General features: G+C 45.3%; 1 protein-coding gene across 45 annotated transcripts in view; it reads right to left on the bottom strand.

Annotated features, from left to right (window-relative positions):
* The window catches only part of PNPLA4 (patatin like domain 4, phospholipase and triacylglycerol lipase), a 93,067-nt gene that overhangs the window by 57,005 nt on the left and 17,048 nt on the right, over nucleotides 1–19,014 (bottom strand). For 35 of the 45 annotated variants that reach the window (XR_015158984.1, XM_086387869.1, XM_086387835.1 and 32 more), the window contains one exon: nucleotides 10,195–10,260. The exons of the other annotated variants lie outside the window; for them this stretch is intronic. Coding sequence is in view for 34 of the 35 variants with exons in the window: in XM_086387869.1 (XP_086243995.1) it covers nucleotides 10,195–10,260 (66 nt within the window). In the remaining variant the exon portion in view is untranslated. The remainder of the gene's footprint in view (nucleotides 1–10,194; nucleotides 10,261–19,014) is intronic. 45 annotated transcript variants of the gene reach the window in all.

Raw genomic sequence — 19,014 nt, forward strand, 5'->3', positions numbered from 1 at the left:
GTCTCACTCTTTGCAACCCATGGACTGCAGCACGCCAGGCTTCCCTGTCCATCACTCGGAGCTTGCTCAAACTCATGTCCATTGAGTGGGTGATGCCATCCAACCATCTCATCCTCTGTTGTCCCCTTCTGCTCCTGTCCCCAATCCATCCCAGCATCAGGGTCTTTCCAATGAGTCGGCTCTTTGCATCAGGTGGCCAAAGTATTGGTGTTTCACCTTCAGCATCAGTCCCGCCAATGAATATTCAGGACTGATTTCCTTTAGGATGATTGGTTGGATCTCACTGCTGTCCAAGGGACTCTCGAGAGTCTTCTCCAACACCACAGTTCAAAAGCATCAATTCTTCAGTGCTCAGCTTTCCTTATAGTCCAACTGTATGCTCAGTCATGTCTGACTCTTTGATACCCTGTAGACTGTAGCCCGCCAGGTTCCTCTGTCCATGGAGATTCTCCAGGCAAGAACACTGGAGTGGGTTGCCATGCCCTCCTCCAAGGGATCTTCCTGACCCAGGGATTGAATGTAGGTCTCTGCACTGCAGGCGGATTCTTTACTGTCTGAGCCAACAGGGAAGCCCAGGAATACTGGAGTGGGGTGCCATTCCCTGCTCCAGGGGATCTTCCCGAATGAGTCCTTAGCAAGTGGCAAACGGCCACCACGTGGCTGCAGAAACAAGCAAGCACCTCCAGGAGCACCCTGTCAGTCACCGTGCACATGGGGTCCCCTCTTCCCGGGCCTTATTACACAACCAACGGGGACCAGGGAGTTCCCTGGTGGTCCACGGATTAAGGATCCGCCTGCCCATGCAGGGACACAGGTTCGGTCCCTGGTCCAGGAAGATCCCACGTGCCACGGAGCAACTAAGCCTGAGAGCCACAACTGCCGAAGCCCCTGAACCACAGCTACTGAAGCCCACACGCCCTAGAGTCTGCTCCAGAAGAAGACAAGCCGCTGCAATGGAAAAGCATTTGCACAACTCGAGAGTGGCCTCCACTTAACTAGAGGAAGCCTGGGTGCAGCAACAAAGACTCAGTGCAACCAAAGATGAAACAAACAGAAAAACACGTCATTATGACACTGCTCCTCTGCACAGAGGCCAGTCATCAGAGGGTTGTGCCTCGCCTCCCAAGGTCAAATATATATATATTTCTTACTATATGTAAATATAAGTATATATATTTCTTACTATATATAAATATAAATATATAAGTATTTCTTAATACATAAGTCGCTCAATCGTGTCCGACTCTTTGCAACCCCATGGACTGCAGCCTACCAGGCTCCTCCATCCATGGGATTCTCCAGGCAAGAGTACTGGAGTGGGTTGCCATTTCCTTCACCAATTTCTTAATATACCTATGTCTTAATATATAAATATCTATTTCTTAATATATATATTTCTTACTATATATAAATATATCTATTTCTTAAAATACCTACTTGTTAATATATATAAATACCTATTTCTTAATATATATAAATATCTATTTCTTAATTATATAAGTATGTATTTCTTAATATATATAAATATATACAGTTCTTTATATATATATATATACAGATTTCTTTACATACATAAATATATAGATTTCTTCATATATATATTTACATATATATATATATATATATGTATATTTCAAGAAATGAACAAGACTTAGTAGAGCAAGAGGCCTGTGATTGATGCAAACATTACAGATCATCCTGGGAAAGGTGCCCCCTGACTCAGCTATACATCTTCAGTGAAGTGAATGAATGTTTCTGCACCTCCATTTCCTCATCTGTAACATACAGTGGTAATATTCCCTACAGCACATGGGAGTGGACTCTGATGCATCAGATAGAAAGCAGTAACAACAGAAGTTTTGCTTCTTTTTCCCATGAAAGCAGCATTGAAGGTACATTGGTAAGGTGCCCCTCCTCAAATCATGCATGCCCCAACTCTGTCTGTCTCTAATTAGAGTGATCTGTGACCTCATGATCCACAATGGCTGCCAGAGCTCTGGTCATCACGTCTAAGTTCCGGGCAGCAGGGAGGAAACAAACACACACAACCTCACTTCCTGTAAGTCCCACAATAACTCGGCCTACCTCTCCCTGCCCGCACTTGAGGGGACGGCCACACCTAGCAGCAAGGAGCACTGGTGGACGTGACCTTTCAGCTACACGGCAATAAGTCCACATAAGAATTGCAGTTCTGTTACTGAGGAAGAAGAGGACACTGTATGTTGGAAGAAACTGGGAGCCATCAGCACCTGCACCTCATTCATAATACAGTTATCACTACTTAAACACGGGGCATGTTCAGCATAGTCTTACAACGTATTCAGGTGGCCAGAAACATCATTGACATTTCCCCATATTACAGAAAACCCAAGTGGACCTTCTGGCCAACTCAATACTAGCCTTCTGGGTCTCCGTTCTCTAACCTTCGTTCCATCCTCCCTTTCCTTCCTTCCTTCCCGTAGCTCCATCCACCTTCTCCGTCAGCACCTCTTAATTTACCCATCGCATCAGCAATGCTGATGACTCCCGGATTCCAAATCCCCTTTTCATGATCATATATAATCTCGTAAGACACCTGAGTGCTTTGCATATATATTTTTTTTTCCCTGCCATTTAGCCATTTCTGTCATGATTATATATTATCAAGCAATAACTTGAAGTGAAATCATCACATTTCAGATCATCAAATTAAAGTTCATAACTGTAATGTAAAGTTGATTTGGCTAGCATCTGTGTTCAACATTTATAGGTAAAAATAAGTGTTGATTTTTACTGCTCTAACGGAAAAATGCTACTTAGCCTACTTTAAAATTGTTATGTCAAGTGGGGTACTTTTCACGTTTTTAAATGACAACAAAAAATCGTGCTCCTTGGTAACTGAGTATCTGCTACCTCTGAGCGGCAGTATCCAGAATAGGGGTGGGAAAAAAACCAGCTTTGAGATTCCCAAGTGCTCTAGTGGCTCAGACTCCCTGCTCCCAATGCAGGGGGCGCTCGTTCAATCCCTGGTCAGGGCACTAGACCCCACGTGCCTCAATTAAGCGATCCCATGTGACACAACCAAGACAGAGAACAGACAAATGAATATTTAAAATGGCTTTCTGCGAGCTTTTGTTTATGCTGCTTTACAGAAAAAAAAATCAGTGTATATGATGTTTCTGAGTGGTCACGGAGAGGGTTTCAGCCAACAGCACGGAGGCCCATCCCTCCAAGTAATGCCTGTGCCTGTGGCTAATAAAGAGAGCTCAACCTGGACAAGGCAGACCACTGTAAGGTTCTCCGTCTCTGCCTCTCCATGATGTTATCCAGTGACTCAGCCTCACGCTTCTCATCTGCCCCTTTTAGACAATTATGCCAGGGCACACTGGTTTGGCCAGGAATACTATGAGAAGCACGGAAAAGGGCTGGGATGGCCAGGAAAAGTCGGAGGAAGAAAATCATGAGGGCTCACAAGGTCCAAACACAGACAGATCCCCAAACACATTAGCCAAGAGATGTGTAAAAATCAGTCCCCTGGTTTTGAGACCATCCACCCACTGAGCACAGGCCTTTTGCAGGGTCTTCAAAATGAATGAACCAATGACAGCTATTAAATGCTTTTCATGTACACATTTATAAATGAATACATACATATCACATGTCTATAAAATAAACAGCATTAATCATCCATGAGGATGTGCCTGATTTTGAGTAGGTGTTACACAGTGTATGGGATTACAGAATATATATCTGCAGTGTGTGTTACATAGCTTGTGTGTCTGGGAATTCCCTGTGGTCCAGTGGCTGAGACTCCCAACTCTTAATGCAGGGGCCATCATGGTTTCAGTCCCTGGTCGGGAACTAGACCCCACAACGCCCTGCTAAGAGGTCTCATGCTGTAATCAAAAGATCCTTCATGCTCCAACTAAGACACAGAGCAGCCAAATAACATTTAACTAAATGGTGGCGCTAGTGGTAAAGAGCCTGCCTGCCAACGCAGGAGACTTTGAGAGCCGCAGGTGTGAGTCCTGGGTCACGAAGATCCCCTGGAGGAGGGCACGGCACCCCACTCCAGTGTTCTTGCCTGGAGAACCCCATGGACAGAGGCGCCTGGCGGGCTACGGTCCGTGGGGTCGCAGAGCCAGACATGACTGAGTGACTGAGCACACAGACAAATAAACAGCCCTGTGTGTGACCATAGAACGCTCATCTCTGGTGCGCATTCAGGAGATACTGTGTCTGCTTATCAGTGTGTGCGCTGGTGTGTAGGCTATGGAAGAGCAGGATCACACAGGATGGTGAAATTTTATAGCACAGACATGTTTTGCAGGACGCAGAAAGAAGACTTCGGGCAGTGTGGACAGCAGATAGCAGGCGGTAGTTCACTCAGTTCAGTCGCTCAGTTGTGTCCAACTCTGCAACCCCATGGACTGCAGCACGCCAGGCCTCGCTGTCCATCACCAACTCCCGGAGCTTACTCAAACCCATGTCCATCGAGTCGGTGATGCCATCCAACCATCTCATCCTCTGTTGTCCCCTTCTCCTCCAGCTTTCAATCTTTCCCAGCATCAGGGTCTTTTCAAATGAGTCAGTTCTTCTCATCAGGTGGCCAGAGTATTGGAGTTTCAGCTTCAGCATCAGTCCTTCCAATGAACACCCAGGACTGATCTCCTTTAGGATGGACTGGTTGGATCTCCTTGCAGTCGAAGAGACTCTCAAGAGTCTCCTCCAGCACCACAGTTTACTACGTCTCTCTAAAACACCTCCTGTGGCTCTCCGTCAGTGATGGCTGTTTCAGCCTCTCCTTCACAGATACATTTCCAAGGAGGACCGAAGAGAAGAGCAGCTGGCTGCCGGCAGGGGTACCCCTGGGGGTGGGATGGCATGAAGGGCTCCAGCCTCACGTGGGGGCCAGGTGAGGGACATCCTGATTGGTTTCCCCAGCCTGCCAGCACACTTTGCTTCTAACTGTTCATAGAAGGGGCCGTCAAGAGTACTTTTTTTTTTCTTTTAAGATCTAATAAACACTTTATTATGAAGAATTATCCTGATTATAATAGTCTCTGGTTCATCAATGGGGAAGCGTTACAAAAAAAGGCAGCTTATAATATACCAACTGTGCAAATCAGATATTTTAGGTAGAGATATTTTCTCTGTGAAAACTGAAACTGGTAGTCACTCAGTCGTGTCCGACTCTTTGCAACCTCACAGACTGTAGCCCACCGGGCTCCTCTGTCTGTGGGATTCTTCAGGCAAGAATACTGGAGTGGGTTGCCATTTCCTTCTCCAAGAGGACGTCTTGTAAGTCTAAAGAAGTCTTTTGCTGAGGCTTGATTTGTGACTCAAGATGTGATCTGAAATTAAAATCGTATCAAGCATCTGCTCTGATACCAATGGCGTGAGATCAGAAATTAATTATAGCGGAAAAACTGTAAAAAACACAAACACAGGGAGGCTAAAGAATATGCTATGAAATAAATAACCAAGGGGTCAATGAAGAAACCAAAGAGGAAATCAAAAAGTATCTGGAAACAAGTGAGAACGAAAACAAGACGATCCAAAACCTATGGGATGCAGCAAGACCCGTCCTAGAAGCAAGTCTGTAGCAGTACTATCCGACCTCAAGAAACAGGAAAAATAGAGAACAACCCAACCTTACACCTAAAGCAACTACAGAAGGAAAAACAAAAACAACAACGAAAATCAAAATTGGTAGAAGGCAAGGAATCATAAAGATTAAATAAATAAAAATACATAAAATGGAAATGAGGAAAACAATAGCAAAGGTCAATAAAACTAAAAGCTGGCTCATTGAGAAGATAAACAAAATTGATAAACCTGTGGCCAGACTTTCCAAGAAAAAAAAGGCACAGGACCCGAATCCATAAAGTTAGAAATGGAAAAGAGTAGCTACAACAGACAATGCAGAAATACAAAGGATCATAAGAGACTGCTTGCTGCTGCTGCTGCTGCTAAGTCACTTCAGTCGTGTCCAACTCTGTGCGACCCCACAGACGGCAGCCCAGCAGGCTCTGCCGTCCCTGGGATTCTCCTACAAGCAACCATATGCCGATAAAATGGACAACCTGGAAGAAACGGACAAATTCTTAGAAAAGTACAGCCTTTCAAGACTGAATCAAGAAGACATATTCAGGGGATATGAACAGACCAATCCAAAGGAGTGAAATGGAAACTGTGATTGAAAAATCTTCCAATAAAATGAAAGTCCAGGACCAGATGGCTTCACGAGCGAATTAAATGAAGAATTTTTACAGTAGAACTAATATGTATCCTTTTCAAACCTTTCCAAAAAATTGCAGAGGAAGGAATACCCCCAAACTTGTTTCATGAGGCCATCACCATGATACCAAAACCAAAGATACCACACAAAAAAAGACAATTACAGGCCAACATCACTGATGAACATAGATGCAAAGGTCCTCAACAAAAATACCATTAATAGCAATCCAAATCCAAGCAAAAAGATCAAACACCAGGATCAAGTGGGATGTTTCCCAGGGATGCAAGGATTCTTCAACATACACATATGATCATCTCAATGGATGCAGAAAAAGCTTCTGACAAAATTCAACACCAGTTTATGGCAAAAATGCTCCAGAAAGTGGGCACAGAGGAGACCGATCTCAACATAATAAAGGCCACATGCAAGAAACCCACAGCAAACACCATTCTCAATGCTGAAAAGCGGAAAGCATTTCCCTTGAGATTAGGAACAAGCTAAGGGTGCCCACTGTCACCACTATTAATTCAACATAGTTTTGGAAGTCCTAGTCAGAGCAATCAGAGAAAAAAAGAAATAAAAGGAATCCGGGTTGGAAAAGAAGTAAGTGTCATGTCACTGTTTGGAGATGACATGATGGATAACATAGAAAAACCTACAGATGCCACCAGAAAACTACTAGAACTCATCAATGAATGTGGTAAAGCTGCAGGATACAAAATCAATACACAGAAGCCTCTTGCATTCCTACACGCTAACAACCAAATATTAGAAAGAGGAATTGAGGAGACAATCCCATTTACCATCACAACAAAAACAATATCTAGGAAAATCTACCTAAGGCGACGAAAGACCTGGACTCAGAAAACTGAAGACATTGAAGGGAGAAATCACAGATGATACAAACAGATGAAGAGGCATGCCATGTTCCAGGAGTGGGAGAATTAACACTGTGCAAGTGACTGTACTACCCAGAGCAAGCCACAGATGCAGGGCCACCTGTCAAAGGAAGAATCAACATTGTGAAAGTGAGTATACTACCCAGAGCAAGCCACAGATGCAGAGCAATCCCTGTCAAAACACCAATGGCATTTTGTTTCCCCAAGAATTAGAACAAAAATTTTTACAGTTTGTATGGAAACACAAAAGACTCCAAATAGGTTCTGCGTTCATCCACCTCATTAGAAGTGACTCAAATGCGTTCCTTTTCATGGCTGAGTAATATTCCATTGTGTATATGTACCACAACTTCTTTATCCATTCATCTTTTGATGGACAAGAGTGAAGTGAGTCAGAAAGAGAAAGGTAAATACCATGTTCTAACACATATATATGGAATCTAGAAAAATGGTACTGAATAATTTATTTACAGAGTAACAGTGGAGAAACAGACATAGAGAATTTACTTATGGACATGGGGAGAAGGGAGGAAAGGGTGAGATGGAAAAAAGAAAAGACTCTGAATAGCTAAAGCAATCTGGAGAAAGAAAAACAGAGCTGGAGGAATCAGGTTCCCCAACTTCATACTCCAAAGCTACAGTAATCAAGAAAGCATGATATTGGCACAAAAACAGATCAATGGAACAGGACAGAAAGCCAGAGATAAACCCACACATCTATGGTCACTTAATCTATGACAAATGATGGGGAAACAGTGGAAACAGTGGCTGACTTTATTTTGGAGGGCTCCAAAATCAATGCAGATGGTGACTGTCAGCCATGAAATTAAAAGATGTTTACTCCTTGGAAGGAAAGTTATGACCAACCTAGATAGCACATTAAAAAGCAGAGACATTACTTTGCGGACAAAGGTCCATCTAGTCAAGCCTAGGGTTTTTCCAGTAGTCATGTATGGATGTGAGAGTTGGACTATAAAGAAAGCTGAGCACCGAAGAATTAGTGCTTTTGAGCTGTGGTGTTGGAGAACACTCTTGAGAGTCCCTTGGACTGCAAGGAGAGCAAACCAGTCCATCCTAAAGGAAATCAGTCCTGAATATTCATTGGAAGGACTGGTGTTAAAGCTGAAACTCCAATCCTTTGGCACCTGATGCAAAGAGCTGACTTATTTGAAAAGACCCTGATGCTGGGGAAAATTGAGGGCAGGAGGAGAAGGGGACGATGACAGAGGACGAGATGGTTGGATGACATCACCGATTCGACGGACATGAGTTTGAGTGAACTCCGGGAGTTGGTGATGGACAGGGAGGCCTGGCATGCTGCAATTCATGGGGTCACAAAGAGCGACTGAGCGACTGAACTGAACTGAACTGAATCTATGACAAAGGAGGCAAGAACATACAATGGAGAAAAGACAGTCTCTTCAATCAGTGGTACCTGGACAGCTACATGTAAAAGAATAAAATTAGAACACTTTCTAACATCAAACACAAAAATAAAGTCTAAATGGATCAAAGACGTACATTTAAGGCTGGACACTATAAAACTCTTAGAGGAAAACACAGGCAGAACACGATTTGACATAAATTGCAGTAAGATCTTTCTGACCCACCTCCTAGAAGATAAAAAATCAAAACAAAAATAAACTAAGAGGGTCCAGTTACACTCAAAAGCTTTTGCGCAGCAAACGAATTCATAAATAAGACAAAAAGACAATCCTTAAAATGGGAGAAAATATTTGCAAATGAAGCAGCTGACAAGGCATTAATCTCTAAAATACACAAACAGCTCATGCAGCTCAATATGAAAAAAAAAAAATCTGCAAACAATAAACGCTGGAGAGGGTGTGGAGAAAAGGGAACCCTCCTATGCTGTTGTTGAGCATGTAAATTGATGCAGCCACTATGGAGAACAGTATGGAGGGTCTTCACAGAACTAAAAATAGAAGCACCACATGATCCAGTAACCGCACTCCTAGGCATACACCCCAACAAAACCATAATTCACAAAGACGCATGCACCGCCACGCTCCTGTTTACAAGAGCCAGGACGTGGACGCAACCTAAATGTCCACTGACAGAAGAACGGATAAAGAAGATGTGGTCCACACAGACAGTGGAACGTTACTCTGCCATGAAAAGGAACGAAACGGTGCCATTGGCAGGACATGGACGGACCTAGAGACCATCATACAGAGTGAAATAAGTCAAGAAGAGAAAAGCAAATATCATATAAGATCACTTACACGTGCCATCTAGAAAAATGGTACGGATGAACTTACCTGGCAAAGCAGAGAGAGACTGACTGAGAGAACACATGTATGCAGACCAAGAGGAGGGGCGGCGGGGAGGGATGACCTGAGAGCCTGCGGTGGACATATCTCCACTACTGACACTGTGTCTAACATAGACAAGTGACAAGAAACTCCTGCAGAGCGCAGGGAACTCGACTCGGCGCTCTGTGGTGACCTAGGTGGGAAGGAAATTCAAAAAAGAGGGAATATATGGAAACACACGGGTGATTCACTTTGCTGGACGGCAGAACTAACAACAGGGCTTCCCCGATCACTCAGGGGTAAAGAATCTGCCTGCCAATGCAAGACATGCAAGAGACAGGGGTTCAATCCCCCGGTGGGGAAGATCCCCTGGAGAAGGAAAGGGCAACCCACTCCAGTGTTCTTGCCTGGAGAGTCCCACGAACAGAAGAGGCTGGCGGGTCACAGAGTCGGACATGACTGACAGGCACACACAGCAGTGCAAAGCAGCTATACTTGAGTACATTTTTAAAAACTTTATTGTTGCTTCTTTGGATATTAAAAATAAGGGCAAAGTTTTTTTAACCAAATGAAAAAAGGAGGGCCCTCGTCAATCATTCTCAACCACGAAGTCTCAGTTCCAGGTTACCAGGGCCCCTGCACTGGACTCCTTTCCTTTTGTTAAACAGACACAGACCCATGAGACCAAAGTCATAGGAACAGAGTTGGAGCCGCCAGAATAATGTCAACAATCATGGATGTTCCTAAAGGAAACGGATGACTACAGGAACCACGGATCCCGCGTCGGCTCTAGGACGCTTACCTGCCCTTTGTATTCCACTGGCTTCAGTCCTGCATAGATGGGCAGGAAGCTGCTGGCCAGCAGGACCTAGTGGACAAAATAAAGACACAGCTCTTGAAATGAGACAGCAACACGCCCTACCATCTATTTCACACGTCACCTACTAGGAAGTCACAATTGTTTAAACACAAAGTGAAGCGAAAGTGAAGTCGCTCAGCCGTGTCCGACTCTTTGAGACCCCATGGACTGTAGCTTACCAGGTTCCTCCGTCCATAGCATTTTCCAGGCAAATTGCCATTTCCTTCTCCAAAATCTACTATAAAAATGAAACATGGTCCATGTATTTCATGGACACAGTGAAACCGAAAGCATTAGTAGCTCGGTCATGCCAAACTCTTTGCGACCTCATGGACTGGGGTCTTCCCAAGCTCCTCTGTCCAAGGGATTCTCCAGGCAAGAATACTGGAGTGGGTTGCCATTCCCTTCTCCAGGGGATCTTCCCAACCCAGGGACTGAACCTGGGTCTCGTGCGTTGCAGGCAGAATTCTTTATCAAGTGAGCCACCAGCACATACTTAAACAGAAGATAAAATTTTTCATGTTGGAAAAGACATTAAAGACATCGGCACAATTCATGGTCCTCTGATTCCATCGACTTCACCTGAGAAACACTGGCACTTTAATGGTAGATGGTCGCGTCACTGCACAATTAAAGTCCAGTTCAATTGAGTTGCTCAGTTGTGTCCAACTCTTTTCGACCCCATGAACCGCAGCACGTCAGGCCTCCCTGTCCATCTCGAACTGCCAGAGTTTACTCAAACTCACGTCCATCGAGTGGTTGATGCCACCCAACCATCTCATCCTCTGTCGTCCCCTTCTCTTCCTGCCCTCAATCTTTCCCAGCATCAGGGTCTGTTCAGTGAGTCAGCTCTTCGCATCACGAGGCCAAAGTATTGGTGTTTCAGCTTTAGCATCAGTCCTTCCAATGAACACCGAGGACTGATCTCCTTTAGGATGGACTGGTTGGATCTCCTTGCAGTCCAAGGGACTCTCAAGAGTCTTCTCCAACACCGCAGTTCAAAAGCATCAATTCTTCTGTGCTCAGCTTTCTTTATAGTCCAACTCTCACATCCATAGATGACCACTGGAAAAACAATAGTCTTGCCTAGACGGACCTTTGTTGACTAGATGGATTAAAGTCCAGGTGTGTCTAAATTCCTGTGTGCGTACAGGCTGCAAGTCAGTTATTTACGATGTTCTATGCCACACTGTGAGAATCATTTGGACGTTTCAATCTTCCAGAGGAACAAACCCCTCTGGTTGTCATGGTAGTGATTAGCTCACTGCTGAGGGATGTTTGCATTAATGTCACCAGGCTGTCACCAAAGGAAGAAAACATGTTACATGCCAGGGACATGCCCTGGATATGTAATGAGACACTGCCAGCTAGACGCACCAATCATACTTTACCTTCCATTTAAAAAGTCAAAAAAGACTGACGTTGCAAATATTACCGTCTTCTCCCACAGAAAAAGCCGGGTTCTGGGGAGCTTTCCTGAAATGCACAAGTTTTTATTGTGCAATGCGGTTTGCAAATCGCTGTATTCTATCAGGAAAGATACAGCGTTAGATACTGACTACTTAAGCTCCAAAGCTTCAGTTGATAAGTCAAGACTCCATGGCTGTTTGCTGTGAAAGGTTTCATCAGGTTTCTTTTCCCAGCAGGAATTATTCAGAGATGGGTTATGAGCCTTAAAAATGAGTCGTGCAATTTGCATCAGGGATTCCCAGGTGGCACCAATGGTAAAGAACCCGCTTACCAGGGCAGAGAACATAAGAGACGTGGGTTCAGTCCCTGGGTCAGGAAGATCCCCTGGAGAAGGAAATCACAATCTGCTTCAGTATTCCTGCCTGGAGAATCCCATGGACAGAGGAGCCTGGTGGGGTACAGTCTATGAGGTTGCAGAGTCAGATACAACTCAGCAACTGAGCATACACAATATCCATTAAGAGTTACTCAGAAGTCAGAAGGGTACTTCCCCCAAAGAAACGACGCTGTACCTGTGATTTGTGAGGTCAGCTCTCACAAGCTGATTTATTCTAAAGGGCAAATTATGAGAGGCCCGGTCACCAGCATAATGACCTGGAGGGAACAACCAACTCACCGGAAAAGACCCCGATGCTGGGAAATACTGAGGGTGGGAGGAGGAGGAGGGGACGACAGAGGACGAGATGGTTGGATGGCATCACCGACTCGAGCACTGCCACATATACATACGACCATGTCTACAATAGACAGCTAGTGGGAAGCTGCTGTATTAGCACAGGGAGCTCAGCTCGGTGCTCTGCGATGACCTAGAGGGGTGGGATAGGGCGGGGGGAGGTTCAAGACGGATGCGATGTGAGGGGATAGATGGATGTATATATATGGCTGATGTATTTCATTGCAGAGCAGAGAGCAACACAACATTGTAAAGCAAGTGTACTCCAATTAAAAAAAAATCCTATGATAAACCATAATCAGATCAGATCAGATCAGTCACTCAGTCGTGTCCGACTCTTTGCGACCCCATGAATCACAGCACACCAGGCCTCCCCATGCATCACCAACTCCCGGAGTTCACTGAGACTCACATCCATCAAGTCAGTGATGCCATCCAGCCATCTCATCCTCTGTCGTCCCCCTCTCCTCCTGCCCTCAATCCCTCCCAAAATCAGAGTCTTTTCCAATGAGTCAACTCTTCACATGAGGTGGCCAAAGTACTGGAGTTTCAGCTTCAGCATCATTCCTTCCAAAGAAATCCCAGGGCTGATCTCCTTCAGAATGGACTGGTTGGATCTCCTTGCAGTCCAAGGGACTCTCAAGAGTCTTCTCCAACACCACAGTTCAAAAGCATCAATTCTTCGGTGCTCAGCCTTCTTCACAGTCCAACTCTCACATCCATACATGACCACAGGAAAAACCATAGCCTTGACTAGACGGACCTTTGTTGGCAAAGTAATGTCTCTGCTTTTGAATACGCTATCTAGGTTGGTCATAACTTTCCTTCCAAGGAGTAAGCGTCTTTTAATTTCATGGCTGCAGTCACCATCTGTAGTGATTTTGAAGCCCAGAAAAATAAAGTCTGACACTGTTTCCTCATCTATTTCCCATGAAGTGATGGGACCAGATGCCATGATCTTAGTTTTCTGAATGTTGAGCTTTAAGCCAACTTTTTCACTCTCCACTTTCACTTTCATCAAGAGGCTTTTCAGTTCCTCTTCACTTTCTGCCATAAGGGTGGTGTCATCTGCATATCTGAGGTTATTGATATTTCTCCCGGCAATCTTGATTCCAGCTTGTGCTTCTTCCAGCCCAGCGTTTCTCATGATGTACTCTGCATATAAGTTGAATAAACAGGGTGACAATATACAGCCTTGATGAACTCCTTTTCCTCTTTGGAACCAGTCTGTTGTTCCATGTCCAGTTCTAACTGTTGCTTCCTGACCTGCATACAAATTTCTCAAGAGGCAGATCAAATCAACTATACTTCCATAAAAATAAAGAAGGAAAAAAGAAGAAATTGGGGTGGAAGGTGCGAGGGAGGTTTAAGAGGGAGATGACACATGTGTACCTACGGCTGATGCGTGTGGATTGGACGGCAGAGACCAACACAATATCATAATGCAACGATCCGCCAGTGAAACACAGAGAAATAACTAAAGGGAGAAGTGTAAGGTGTCGAGCGCAAAGCATGGACCCGAGGTATGATGACAGCCCTGCACGAGAGGTCTCAGCCTTCTAAGGAGGGTCAGTGCAGACCAGCCCTCACTGAGGCATTCATCTCCAACATCTCAGCTTCGGTGTGGGCATGATGGATAGGGTGCCACGCCTGCCGCTACCCGCACCCTTCCCAGAAAGGTGCAAGCCGGGGTGAGCAGCCTCTCTGGTGGTTTGCAGAAGATCACAGCCATCAGTGGGGCCGATAGGATGGAAATCAAGCAAGCTCAGGCCCAACCTTGTCAGCCCCGTAGTCGCCCTGACCAGGTTTCAGCACAAGACTGGACACAGTTCTGGTCACTGCCTTCACCCTAATTCATCAGTTCTCCACTCCTTTTAAAAAACATAATTACAGTGGCTTCCCTGGTGGCTCAGTGGTAAAGAATGTGCCTGCCAATGCAAGAGACATGGGTTTGATCCCTGGGTCGGGAAGATCCCCTGGAGGACGGCAATGGCAACCCACTCCAGTATTCTTGCCTGGAGAATCTGCATGGACACAGGAGCCTGGCGGGCTACAGTCTGTGGGGTCGAAGAAAGTCGGACACAACTGAGTGACTTAACACTTTCTAGCCGGTGCTCTGGGACCACCCAGCAGGACAGGGTGGTGAGGGAAATGGAAGGGGAATTCAGGACGTGGTGTGGTGGGGGAACACATGTATACTTTTGACTGATTCATGTGGATGTATGCAAAAACCATCCCTAGACTGTAAACTCATCCTCCATAGGCTCTCAAAGAGTCAGAAAAGACTGAGCAACTTCACTTTCAGTTATTCTCCAATTAAAATTAATTAAAAAAAAAAAGCTGTGAAAAAAATTATAAAGTACAATGGATACAGTGCTGGGGGGAAAAAAATTATTACAGGACTTCCCTGGTGGCCAGTGGTTAAGAATCCACCTGCCAGTGCTGGGGACACGGGCTCGATTCCTGGTCAGGAAAGTAAGGTGCCACAGGCCACAAGGCACCTGGGCTTGCTGACTACAGTCACTGAGCTTGTGCTCTGCAACGAGAAGCCCCTGCCAGAAGCCTGAGTACTCCAACTCGAGTAGCCCTTGCTGACCTCGACTTGAGAAAGACCGCGCACAGCAGCGCAGAACTAGTGTGGCCATGAATACATAAACAAAGCAACACAGAAAACAATCACAGACCCTAGGTGTGCTCCGCAAGCGCAGTGCGGCTCTTTAACGAAGCTGCCAGCAAAAGGCAAGGCTGAACTAAAGCAATGACGGAAGCAATCTGTGTCTGGCACACGTCTTGGAAATGACAGGACTTAGAGGCCTTTAATTTGGGTTTCCCTCCTAGCTCAGTTAGTGAAGAATCTGCCTAACAGTGCGGGAGACCTGGGTTCGATCCCTTGGTCAGGAAGACCCCCTCGAGGAGGAAATGGCAACCCACTCCAGTATTCTTGCCTGGAGAATCCCATGTATGCAGGAGCCTGAAGTCAGAAATTACTGAGTGACTTCACTTTCACTTATCCTCCAATTAAAGTTAATTAAAAAAAAATACGAAGCTGTGAAAAAAATAATAAAGTACACTGGATACAGTGGTGGGGGAAAAAATTATTACAGACTTTCCCTGGTGGTCCAGTGGTTAAGAATCCACCTGCCAACATGGACACCCGTGGCTGATTCATGTGAGTGTATGGCAAAAACCAGCACAATATTGTAATTAGCCTCCAATTAAAAAAAACAAAAAGAATCCACCTGCCAATGCAGGAGACACATTTTTTACTGTCCATGGGGTTGTAACAGTCAGACACGACTTAGCGACTAAACCACCGCCACAGGGGCCTTTAAACAACCAAAGACACTCTATAACTCTAGTCACTTATTCCACTGTGTGTGCGCTGCTCGGTGGTGTCTGACTCTTTTCGACCCCATGGACTGTAGCCCATCAGGCTCCTCGGTCCGTGGGATTCTCCAGGCAAGAATCCTGGAGTGGGTTGCCATTTCCTCTTCCAGGGGATCTTCCTGACCCAGGGATCGAACCCCTAACTTCACTATAACAGCTCATTTCACTATGCTATGCAGACATGTGGCTTGCAAAAACAAAGAGAAAAAAAAAAAAAAAAAACACCGCTACCTTTAGAAGCTGAACTATGTGGGTTCCCCCATCCCTCATGACAAGATATAAAGTAAAGTTCACAAGTTAATGCCTGGATCTCTTTTGGAGGTATTGAGATGAAAAATGCTATCCAATTACTTTGTCACAGATAGAAACAGTTAAGAATCCTCTGAGCGGGTTTGAAGAGTGCAGTGAACTGGAAAATACCCATCATTTTCCCCCAAAATCAATGTATTTGTTCTGTCACAGTTTATTCAGGCTAGTGATTTGTGTATCAAACTGTGGTTAGTAGGGAAATTGGCTTTCGACAGACAGGAACTAAGCAGCTTTTCTTACTGCTGCAAGTAAATAGGATTTTCTAAGGAGGGAGATGGTTAATGAGATATGAAACACTACGGCTAAACAGGCTCCTCTACTGTCTTAACCTCACCGGTGTCCCCGTGAAATTTTTCTTAATAAGTCTCGATATGTCTAGGGCCGAGGGTGGGGTCTCAAGCGGGGGTGTCTGAGCCCTCCGCGGATATTTAGCCACGTCCTGGGGATGCTCTTTGGTTGAAAGCACTGCTACAGAAGGCAGGAACCTAGTGCTCCTTCCCCGTCACTTCGTCCAGCACTGTAAGAATTAACACGTGTGTCGGGACCTCCCTGCTGGTCCAGTGGCTGAGACCCTTGCGCTCCCAGTACAGGCAGCCCTGGATCCATCCCTGGTCAGGGAACTAGACACCACATACTGCGGCTTACTGTTCATAGGTCTCAACTAAAGAGCTTACGTGTTGTAGCCAAAAGCAAAGATCCCGTGTGCCATAAGTAAGACCCGATACAGCCAAAAAAAAAAGGAAAGAATTAGATGTATGTTAAACCGCTAATGTGGCTTTTGTTTCCCTGAGCTTCCCTGGTAGCTCAGTGGTAAAGAATCCAGTTGCCATGTAAGGAGACACAGGAGACTTGGGTGCAATCCCTGGGTGGGAAGATCCTCTGGAAGAGGGCATGGCAACCCACTCCAGGATTCTTGCTGGCGTATTTCCCACAGACAGAGGAGCCTGGTGGGCTAGTCCTTGGGATCGCACACAGTTGAACACGACTGAGTGAATGAGCACAAACACACACGCTCAAAGTACACCACGGTAAGAAAAAAAGTTAGTGACTTCCTTTACAACTGTATAAACCACGGCCAAGTGCGTATTCCACAGACGTTAGGACTAGCTCTTCTCATGTTTCATTGCACAGAAAAGAGGCGTTTAGAAAATGATGTAGCCTGGCCTCCTTGGAGAATAAATTCTCAACAAGTCTCATTTATGCCTAAAGTTGACTGTGGCGTTTAATGAGAATCTGGCTGTTTATTCAGAGCCTGCTGGCGTAGTTGAAATTCAAAGACAGCCTCAAATTTATCCTCCCCAGTCTTTCCAAGATAATGACCAATCTTAAATTCAGTCCTTATTTCACCTTCAAAAGGCTAAACGTGAGCTGTCCCTGAAAAAAAACACTCACACTGTGTGCAGGGAGATTGAGGACATCGTAGTGATGGAGACGGGGTTCTTCTTCCCGAAAGGGACACCATTCTGCATGGACGCCCTCCTGGCTGTGTATCAGAGAGCATCCGTGGATGTCGAAAGATCATCTCAGAGCATACACACAGTGGGTGAGCTTTAAACATGGATTCAATGATTTGTACTAATTTAGACAGATGCCAAAGCTCTATCCCTCTGCTGTTGCTGTTGTTTAGCTGCTGAGTCATGTCCAACTCTCTCTGACCCCTATGGACGGTAGGTAGCCTGCCAGGCTCCTCTGTCCATGGGATTCTCCAGGCAGGAATACTGCAGTGGCTTGCCATTTACTCCTCCAGGGGGATCTTCCCAACTTAGGGATCAAACCCTCCTCTCCTGTGTGTCTTGTAAATGGCAGATTCTTTACCAGCTGAACCACCAGGGAAGCCCCAGCCCTCTGTGGTATGGTTAATTTCAAAATCATTTCTGCTCAGCTGTGGGGGTGATACATGACTTTTAAAAAATTTTTTCTTTTACTGAGATACAGCTGATTTACTATGCTTTTTTTGTTTGTTTGTTTTGAGTATAATTGCTTTGCATGGCTGTGTTAGTGTCTGCTGTACAAAAGCCGGTGAGTCAGCCATATGTATACATATAACCTCCCCTCTTGAGCCTCCCTCCCAGCTCCCCACCTCATCCCTTTAGGTCATCACAGAGCACAGAGCTGAGCTCCCTGTGCTGGGAAACCATAAACAAGACGAAAAGAAAACCCTCTGAATGGGAGAAAATATTTGCAAACAAAGTAACTGACAAAGGAGGAATTTCCAAAATGTACAAGCAGCTCACACAGCTCAATAAAAGAAAAGAAAAAAAAAAAAACCAAAATGCTTGGAAGACCTAAACAGACACTTCTCCAAAAAAATAAAGATATATGGATGGCCAAAAAACACATGACTTGGTTTTTAAAAAAAGGATTTACTTCTCTACGTATCCTTTGCTGAAGACTAATATTACACTACGTTTGGATTTCCTGATTGTATGCTTCCTTTTGAAGAAAAATAGCCCAGAATAAAACCTGGAGCGTAAAAGGCATGAAGTGAACACATTCAGACATTTGGGGGACACTACGCAAAGGGGCCCACAGATGAACTCCAAGGACCCATGATGGCAGATCAAATCAATCTTGAGGGAGATCAACCCTGAATATTAACTGAAAGGAACTTTGCTGAAGCTCAAGTATTTTGGTCATCTGATGTGAACAGACGACTCATTGGAAAAGTCCCTGATGCTGGGAAAGGTTGACAGCAGAAGGAGAAGAGGGCATCGGAGAATGAGATGGTTGGACGGCATCCCCAATGCAATGGACATGAACAAGTGCAAAGTCCAGGAGACGGTGATGGACGGGGAGCCCTGGCGTGCTGCAGTCCATGGGGTCACCAGGAGTCGGACACGGCTGGGTGACTGATCAAGCAAACAGAGAGCCCGTGACAAGTGTTCGCCTCTGTGCCTGGGTCCCCCAGGGTTTCCCTAGCGGCT

This window comes from Bos grunniens, chromosome X (genome assembly GCF_055505025.1).
Source record: "Bos grunniens cultivar Pamir isolate PY7600 chromosome X, Bosgru_T2T1.0, whole genome shotgun sequence".
In the NCBI taxonomy this organism is placed as follows: Eukaryota; Metazoa; Chordata; class Mammalia; order Artiodactyla; family Bovidae; genus Bos; species Bos grunniens.